This window comes from Phocoena phocoena, chromosome 1 (genome assembly GCF_963924675.1).
Source record: "Phocoena phocoena chromosome 1, mPhoPho1.1, whole genome shotgun sequence".
NCBI lineage: Eukaryota > Metazoa > Chordata > Mammalia > Artiodactyla > Phocoenidae > Phocoena > Phocoena phocoena.
Window position 1 is genome coordinate 139,186,696 of NC_089219.1, and position 10,121 is coordinate 139,196,816.

Below are 10,121 nucleotides of genomic sequence, written 5' to 3' on the forward strand. Positions count from 1 at the left end.
CTACCCTTCCTACCACAGAATCTAGACTTAAGGTCAGGGTGGTAGGTAATTCTAACATTTCATTCATTCACTCATTCAACAGACATTTATTGAGCACTTACTATGTGCCAGGAACTCTTCTAGGAGCATGAGAAACGTCTGTGAGCCGAGTAAACAAAGATCCCTGCCATTGAAGAGCTCACATTCTAGCTGGGGAGACAGACATTAAACAGTAAATATAACAGATAAATAACATGCTTTGTTAAAAGAGGATAAGAAGTAAGGGGAAAAGATATAAGTAGAGCATGACAAGGGGGACTGGGAGTGTGTGAGCTGTGATTTTAAACTATGTGATCAGGGGAGTAGGACCTGCCAAGTAGACAGTGAGAAGGTTGCATTTGGACAAAGACTTAGAGAGTCAATTAGACATGGGGAAATATGGGGGAAGGGCATTTCAGGCAGCGAGAACATTCAGTGCACACTCTAAGGCCAAGACAAGGAGGTCAGTGAAGTTGGCTAAGAATGAGGTTGGAAAGAGGTGTGATGAGGTAGGGGGAGAAGGGGGAAAGGTGGCAGATCATGGAGGCCTTTGTAGGTCATTAAAATGACTTTGACCCTGAATGAAATAGGGAACCATTGGAGGATTTTGAGCAAAGGAGCAACATGATCTGACGTACATCTGACTTACATTTTAAAAGGATCACTCAGCTATTTTGTTGAGAATTTAGTATTGGGCCAAGGGTAGAAGCAGAGAGATCAGTTAAGAAGCTATTGCAATGATGTAATCAAACTGTAACAGTGGCTTACATCAGGGCTGTAGATGGGAAAAAGTGACTGGTCCTAGTTTTATTTTGAAGATAGATCCAAAAACATTTGCTGCCATAGATGGGATGTGCAAAGAGAGAAGGATCAAGCATTAGTCCAAGGTTTTCGACCTAAGCAACTGGAATAAGAGAAAAACTATAAGCATTTAGCCTTATCTAGGGGCTATACTTCACTCACCCTCCTACTGTCTGGTAAGTATTAAGTGAGGTCAATATGTAGCAGCATAGTGACCCACGTGGAGGCGACATGATGCAAGAGAGAGAGCAGAGAAAGAGTGCTGTTTAGCTGCTACTGCTTCCTGGGGTTAGCCTCTGAGTCTTGCTCATTTTCTGCCTCCTCCTCTTACTCCCTTATCCCCCAAATTACAAGAATTTTCCTTGTTGGCTCACTTGTTCAGAACTAAAGAGAATTATGCCATAGATTTAGTGGAAAACAGTTTAATGGTAGTAGATTTTAAAGAAGCTCAAATAAGGTTAACTCCATTATTAAAATGATCATGGGGAAGGTGATGATGCTGGTAGTGTTTATAATATTTGCCTTTGCTGCAGAGTTCATAAACCATAGAGGTATTGTGCAAAAGGAGGAGGAAGCCAAAGCCGGGAGGATGGCCTTAGTCACACCTTGTAAGCCACCAAACATCTTTTTTAGGCTAAAATACTTCTGAGGCTATCTGCCAAACTGTATTTTTTTTAAAAAACAAATGTGTTCCATGCATTTGAATGCTTATGATTGGAAAACCTCTGGCGATGGAAAACTTTGTTCTTTTTAAACTGATGCTGCATTTACATATATTGAGATATGGAACACATCCGTAAATAAAGTTGTGCATTTCTCTATAAAATGCATTCCTATATCCCAGTTCTTAGTTTGTTAGATCAGATCCTTAAGAGTTATTTTAAATGCCTTTGTTTAGCCAAAATTTTGTGTGTTGAGTGTTTTTGTTTTTTTTTAAACTGGTGTTTAAAAACTTTTTAATGAGTTCCTTTGTGCCCTTAGGATCTTTCTTGAGCAATTCAGGATGATCTGAAAACTCTTTAGAAATGAACAAGAACTCTACTGGAAAGTGTGTATTTCATAGTATCATTAAATATTGATTAAGCACCCACTACATATACAACACTGTATTGGTGGCTGAGAGGACAATGATATTTAGATTTGAATCTTTTTAAAGAAACACTTTCAAAACAGGGTTTTCATTCTCTTTCCTAGTCATGCATAGACTACTTTCACAACTATTACTTATTAATAGAAAAATAACAGAAAATATAGATTATCTGTCTAGTTTTGCATTTTCCTCTCTTGTCTGAGGATCTCTCTGAAACAGACAGAGATCCAGACCTGAGGGTTTGCCAGTTATGTTTTTAGTTTAGTTTGCCTCTGCATTTTAGGCTGTTCATTTGACTTGGTCTAAAACTGGAAATTTGTGTAGAAGTGTTTCTCTTGAGACTCATAACATTTTAAAGGAGGTTCCTACTGAGCAGTAATCTGAACTATTTCTTAAAAGTCATATGAATCTCTTAATTTTGATAGTTTTAAGCATAAAGGGTTGGATATGTAGAATAAGATCAAGGAAAACAAAAAGAGAAGAGAATATGAAAATTAATATTTCTTCATTTCAAAATTCATAGTACATCAACCTTCTCGGTTATATCCTGTTCCTTGGTCTGGGATGCATTCTAGATGGGAGAGTTGCCTATCGTAATTAGCATAATTGTGTCCAATTGTGGGGCTCAGTCAATCAATTCAGCAGGAGAAAGTAAATCAAACTACCTGTTCATGTGGACAAAAATATCTAAATTTTCTTTTTCAGCCATTATTCTCACGTCATGAGTAGACACAGCTCTCGCCAGTGAAACTTCCATGAGTGATCCATGAGTTTCCATTAGAGGACATTCAACTTATCAGTGAATTAGAATTCCCAAGCGTCCACTTAAATATATTATTACAGCCATCACCATAGTGATGGGCAAGTTCTGGAATGGTCTTTTGAACTGCATCAACTGTTTTCAATCTCACATCCTCAACATTATAAAAGAGTCAACTTTAGGACCTTGATTTTCTCCCATCTCGTAGTTTATAAAAAAGCTGGCAAATTCTTTATCTTTTTATTTCCATAATGTTAATGAATTTCAATATATTTCTTGCATGAAGAATTTTGAATAATCCAAATAAAACCTACTAGGAGTTTTCATTAGAAGTTTCAGATGTCCCAGGTTACAAAGAGACTTTGAATTTAGGTATTACCTTCTTTTGCATTAGTACTTGGTTAGAATACATTATTTCCAAAATCTTAGAGTAAGAAGTATGAAGCTTCACTTTCCCCACCAAACCCAAACCTGCTTCTCTTCCAATGTTCTCTATTCATCCACTTTGGATGGAAACCTGCCAGTTACCCTGGACTACTTTGCCATCACCCACCCATCAAATCACCAAATAAGGATCTCTTTTACCTCCTAAATATTTTCAAATACACTCACTCTCCATCCCAAATGCCACCAACCTGAGCAAGGTGACAGTCTTCTCTGACTTGAACTCTGTATTGCTGAAATAGGTGCCCATCTGTTCGCTACATCTCCATCCTTGCCCTTCACCAGTTTACGTTCAAAATTCAATTAAATCATAATCTTAACAATATGATTATGACATCCCTTTACTTAAAAAAGGCAATATTTTGTCACTGCCATTGGGATAAAATCTAAATTCTTTAATATGACTTACAAGCCTTCATAATTGATCAGATTTCCATCTAACTTCCCAGTCTTATTTCTCAATCCCCTCCTCCTTGAGTCATCCTGAATTTTTTTTTGTTCTAATGTCATGGCTCTCTGTCTCATCACTCCAGCCCTTTATGCATGGTTGATTCCTCCACCTGGAATGACATTCACTTATTTTTTATTTATTCAGCAACTATTATGAAGCAAAGACTCTTTAGGGCTTCCCTGGTGGTGCATTGGTTGAGAATCTGCCTGCTAATGCAGGGGACACGGGTTCGAGCTCTGGTCTGGGAGGATCCCACATGCTGCGGAGCAACTAGGCCCGTGAGCCACAACTACTGAGCCTGTGCTCCGCAACAAGAGAGGCCGCGACAGTGAGAGGCCCGCGCACCGCGATGAAGAGTGGCCCCCGCTCGCCACAACTAGAGAAAGCCCTCACACAGAAACCAAGACCCAACACAGCCAAAATTAAATAAATAAAATACTGAATACATAACTACTTTAAAAAGAAAATTACAGTTGCTACAATGTTTAAATAAATAAAGACTCTTTATTTGCAATTATTATTAGAGTATACTATTATGGAGAGCTTACTCCATGCTAGGTACTAGGAAGTAAATCAATGATTAAACCAGGCATGGTTTCTATCTTAATAAATCTTACTGTCTAGCATGGCAAATAGTCATGAAACACAGAATAAGATTAGAGTTATGGTATGGAAAGTATAAGGTGATGTGGGATCAAATGTCAGTAAGGGTAACCATACTTAATTGAGGAGTCATTGGAGGTTCCCTGAGGAAGTACTGTTGAAGCTAAAATCTGAAAGATGAGTAGGAGCTAGTTGTGGTAGCAGAAGAGTGGAGGAGGTGGAGGAGGAGGATGAGGAGGCGGGGGGAGTGGTGGAATAAATGTTCTAGTGGCATAGTTAAATGGAAAATATATGAGTACTAAGAAAAGAAATAGCTTTCCCTTGTTATAAGCATAAGATATTGGGAACAGGTATCTTTATTGAATATATTTTGTTGATGGCCTGTGTCACAAAGGAAAACAATTTATAAAGTTCTCACTACCCATTTTTTAAAAATTTATTCATTTATATATATATATTTGGCCGCACTGGGTGTTTGTTGCTGCATGCGGGCTTTCTCTAGTTGCAGTGAGCGGGGGCTACTCTTGGTTGTGGCACGCGGGCTTCTCATTGCGGTGGCTTCCCTTGTTGTGGAGCACGGGCTCTAGGCGCGCGGGCTCAGTACCTGTGGCGCACAGGCTTTGTTGCTCCGCAGCATGTGGGATCTTCCCGGACCAGGGCTCGAACCCGTGTCCACTGCATTGGCAGGCAGAGTCTTAACCACTGCACCACCAGGGAAGCCCCATCTCACTACCCTTTGTTGATAACTAAGTTCAGTGGCTCTTTCTTTCATAAATGCTGTTGCAATTAAAGGAGTAAAAAAAAATCTTTGGTGAGAGACAGCCTGGATATCAGGAAACTAGTTCTATTCTGACTTTTGCTTATGACTGTACCAAATGACTTACTCTTACTTGTACCTCTGCTTTGTTGTTTGTAAAAGGGTGGTGATAATATCACCCAGTTTAGGTTACAGGGTAGAATCAAATGAGATAGTGTTGGAAAAGTATAAGTACCACTGAATGAGCTTTTAAAAATATGCATTTCAAGCATACTAAACAGTTTCTCAGTTTTCGACTGTTCTCTACATATTGGTAGAAACACAAATTCATCTTTCTTATAATTTGTAGTTGTAGCAACAGGAGCTGCAATTCCAATTTCACAAGTAAAAAGCCATCTTCAGTACATTTTAAGAGAAACAGAATTAGATTATGTCTCTTTTCAAAAAACCCAATTGTTTTTCAAAAAAACCCAATTGTTCAAACCAAAAATATTTCGAAGTAGAAAAACTGGAAAATCCAGTTACTTTGGAATCATCAAAAAATAGGACACATTTCTGCCATGATCAAGTCCCTCAATTCCTTTATTTTTTATGGAGAAGTTAATCTGATCAGACCTTTCTTACTTTCCTGTTTAAACTTACTATCAGATCTACCAGTGGTATATTTATTGATAAATATTGGCAATACAAATGCAAAGAAAGTTGTACTGAAATATAATCTCTACATGTTTAATAACTACGAACTTACATGTAAAAAAAAAACCTTCTAGCCTCATGTTACCTTTGTATGTAATAAGGCAGACATGAAATAAAACACGGTTGGTTTATGGGTCTGCTTTGCCAAAAACTTTTACTCATTCCTGAAAACATTTTATTTTTTATTTTACTTTTAAATTTTATTTATTTTTTGGCTGCATTGGGTCTTTATTGCTGTACGTGGGCTTCTCATTGTGGTGGCTTCTCTTGTTGCACAGCACGGGCTCTAGGCGTGTGGGTTTCAGTAGTTGCAGCACGTGGGCTCAGTAGTTGCAGCACATGGGCCCTAGAGTGCAGGCCCAGTAGTTGTGGTGCAGGGGCTTAGTTGCTCCTTGGCACGTGGGATCTTCCGGGACCAGGGATCAAACCCATGTCCCCTGCATTGGCTGGCAGATTCTTAACCACTGCGCCACCAGGGAAGTCCTGAAGACATTTTAGTCACAGTTAAGTATATAGCTGTCAAATACCTCTATCACAAATATTAATTTTGGGGGGAGTTCCCTGGTGGTCCAGTGGTAAAGAATCCGCCTTCCAATGCAGGGGACGCGGGTTTGATCCTTGGTCGGGAACTAAGATCCCACATGCCGCAGAGCAACTAAGCCCACAGGCCGGGCCGCAAACTACAGGGCTCTGGAGCCCGCACGTCACAACTAGAGAGAAGCCCACACGCCAAAACAAAGAGCCCACGGGTAGCAACTAAGACCCAACACAGCCAAAAATAAATAAATAAATAAATTTTAATATTAGTTTTTTCTTATATGTTCCCATAGCCACAAATAGGAATAATATCAACTCCCCTTTCAGAATAAAAAGACAAGCTCATTCTAAAATATTTTACGAATAATGAGAACTGGACAAATACTACTTTATAGAGACGAAGCCTGAGTTTTTAGTTCTGAATGACACTTTTTTGTTTTGTTTTGTTTATAGTCTCTTTTTTCTTTGGTAAGCAACTGTATTTCAAAATATAGAAGCTCTATTAAAGGTGTCTAATTTCAAAGTCCTGTTTGCATCTTTATACTTTTTTTCTATTACAAATTGCAGGCATCTTTTAAAAGTTTGATAATTTTATTGCATTAATTATTTCTGTATTGTTGGGGAAAAAATTTTTAAAGCCATTTAAAAGGAGAAAATAGTTCATGGATGCCTGGTTTCTTTAGAGATGGGAAAGAGCTCTTAAGGAAATGCCTATTTAGGAATCTCATTTAGTTGATGGCAACTGAATTCTCATCTCTGTTAGTATATGTTTGAAGGAAATAGAGTTCATGGAATTATTCAGTCAGAAGATTAGTGAGCAGTTCTTTCTGCTTTTGTTACAGTGCAAAGGCCTATTCAAGAGGAATCAGAAATGTGGGGTTCCAGTCTCAATTCTGCCACCCACGCTCCATGTCACTTAAGCCACTTAAGGCACTTAGCCTCTGAACATCAGTTTCTCATTTGTAAAATGGAGATAATGATGCCTTTCTTGTAAGCTTCTTATTAAGAATAAGTGACATACACGATGAAAATGCCTTGTAAATCAGAAGCTGCTCTACAAAAATAAATTACAAAACTTATCACTAGCTCAAAGATTCCCATAAGAGATTCTACAAGAAAAATTGTTTAATATGTATTTTGTGTTCTTGTTCCTGTTTCCTTTTCAATGTATATGTGCTAAATCCTTCATTAGGTTATAAGCTCCTTAAAGCCACAGTGAGCATACCGTATCCTCTTTCCATGTTGCTCTCTGGATTACACATAACTCATGGACACTCAAAAGTCTTTGTTGATATTCTCTCCTCTTCTTCAGTTCCAATAACAAGCAAAAGTCACTACTGTCAAAGTCTCCTTTCACCTATTCTATGTCTAAACCTCCCTGCTGTAATCCATACCTATTTCCATATACTCTGTCCTCTAAACTCATGGAGAACTGGCAGGTCAGCATCAACTTAACAAAAGCCTTTATCACCATTACTAAACTCTCTTTAGCTGCAAGACAAAATCTCTGGTTCTCAATCTAAATCTACCCCTCCTGCAATCCAAAACAAGTGGAATTAGGTACATCCTTAGTCCCAGGAAGAAAGGAGGAGTGCCTGCTGGCCCACTAAAGATTACTAGAGCCAAGGAGTTCCAGAGGGGAGTCCCTCCCTGTCTGGGCAACTGAGAGGAATAAAGTACAGCCACATAAAATGGCTAGAGGAAATACAGAGAGAGAAGAAAAGAAGGACAGGGGTGAAGACACCAGAATCAAAAGAAAGTGAAAGGAGAGTGTTTTCAGGGCACTGATATTCCCTTAGAAGGCTGATGAGATGCTCTAGTCTACTTTGATGCTAGAACAAAAGTCTTTATTTAATAGGTAAGTTGGCACCAGCTCCTGATACCACACTTTTAAAAGTGAAAGTATGGTGAGGAAGGGATGGCTACCTCAGTCACCCTCCTTGGATCCTATAAATGTGCCTATGTGATCTGCACTCTGCTCAAAGTATATTCTTTCCATGAGGTTTTTAATAAGGGTGCCCAGTTCAACTCACCTTTTAGGTTTAAGAGAGGAATATTTTTATTCTAAGCCACCTCTCCCAGTCTTTACCGATATGATGTGGCTTTCACTAAACAGCCCTAGGACGGCCCACGCAATCCTCAGGCTCCGGGTAAACACGTGTGCCTGCAGCCGGCTCCAGCTCGCCCTGCGTTTCAGCACCGCTGTCTCTGGATAGCGCCTCACTGGCCGGCCGGCGCAAGGCCTCCCACCCTTCACTCATCCTTCCCTAGTCCACTCGCTTTCCTCTTCTCGCTTCTCTCATTGCCAGAAGAAAAGCATCCCGACTTCTAACTTCTCCTCAATTCCTGCTTCAAAAGTGACCTCCGCGTGCCTCCCTCAGGGTCTAAACACGCAAGCCCCCGCGCCTTTGGGTCCTCCTGGAGCAGCAGCGAAGCCCCGCCGTTTACCCACCGGTGGCCCGAGATCTCTGTCAGGCAACGATCACCTTTCCCTTACCACTTCTCAATCCCAACCAGCAGCCAGGAGCCCCCGCTCGCTCGGCCTCTCTCTTCGCCACAAAGCCTCCTTGAAAAAAACGCGCGATGATGCGCCCTCGCCTCGCCCAGCCCCCAAACACACACACACACACACACACACACACACAGAGTCATACATACACTCGCACGCCTCAAACCTTGTGGGAGCCATCGCCAACCGGGGCAGAGCCTCAGCCAACTTGGGCCCCATCCTTTAACACCGGCTCGCAAAGGGCAGCCCGCAGCAACCGCCCCGCCCTCTCCCCTTCCTAGGCGGTGGGTCCCGGCAGCCAAGCCCAGGCCCCCGCCCCCTGCTCCCCACCTCCACATTCACTAAGCCATCCACCTCGCGCGCGCAATCCACTGTCCACAACCCTCAAACATTTGCCCCGGGCCGCCCCGAACCAGCAGCCAAACCATAAACGAATCTCCTTGAAGCCCAGCCCTGTTCCTGGTGTGTTGTGTGTGTTTGTGTCTCTGAAGCATATACACCATTAACTCCTTCGAGCTTTCGGCCCAACCTAAACAAACAGCACGTTATCTCTAACCCCCTTCTCCCTTCTCCGCGCCCCAACCTCTGCCCCCATCCCAATCCTCACCGGCCAAGTAGCCAAACCGCCGCACCACCGCACCCCAGTTCTCAAACCTCGACCTCCCACCAATCCGAACCAACATTCCCCTCCGGCCCCTCCCCTCCCCCACCCCTTGGCCCCCAGCGAGGGTCTGGCCCGAGCGAGTGACGCCTCGGAAGCACAGTCTGCGTCCCCTCCCAGGAGCCCAGAATAGAGGGGCTGACCTCCCACCAGCTGGATCAGCCAGCACACCTCTCCAGATGGGTACTCGCCTTACCGTCAGGCGCCCTGGGAAACACAGGTGCCGGGGAAAGGAGAGAGGCGGAAGCAGTCTCCGGGGGTGGGCGGGAGGACTCACCGAACATCTGAATGTGCCCTTTGGTGATGGGATTGAAGCTGCCGCAGGCGAGCAAGATAACGTGGGTCTTGGTGGTCTCGGTCATGGTGCGGGTGGGTCCCTCGCGCTGGTCCAGGGGTCGCCTCTCTTTTTGTGTCTCGATACGTCTGCAGAGGGAGAAAGGAAGGCGAGGCTCCGGCGGTGGATGCTGGGGACTCCAAGGAGCCGCTCCAGACGCAAACCGCGTCACTCCCCGCCTCCCCTTAACGCTTGCAGCGCCGGCAGGATCCGAGGCTGCTTTTGTATCGCTAAGCTCCGTCCTCTTTTCCTTCTAGCTTATTTCACGCCTCTCGCCCTGGTCTCCCTCTCCTCCCTTTCTCTCACCCCCACCCCACCCCATCACGCTCTCTTCCTTAGTGTTTACCTATAAGTCAAGTTGTGGTACCCAAGCCCAGAACCGTGAACACTGACAGGCAACCATCAGCATGGTGTGAGCTCTTTCTCTTACCTCCTTCTGAATTAGTTTTCCTCCCTCAAT

At 42.7% G+C, this 10,121-nt stretch overlaps 1 protein-coding gene across 1 annotated transcript in view; it reads right to left on the bottom strand.

Moving 5' to 3' along the window:
* NMNAT2 (nicotinamide nucleotide adenylyltransferase 2) overlaps positions 1 to 9,800 on the bottom strand; it is a 163,002-nt gene extending 153,202 nt beyond the window's left edge. The window contains exon 1 of the mRNA XM_065885896.1: positions 9,605 to 9,800. Within this exon, the coding sequence (XP_065741968.1) occupies positions 9,605 to 9,689 (85 nt within the window). The 5' untranslated portion in view covers positions 9,690 to 9,800. The remainder of the gene's footprint in view (positions 1 to 9,604) is intronic.
* Between the last annotated feature and the right edge of the window lie 321 nt (positions 9,801 to 10,121).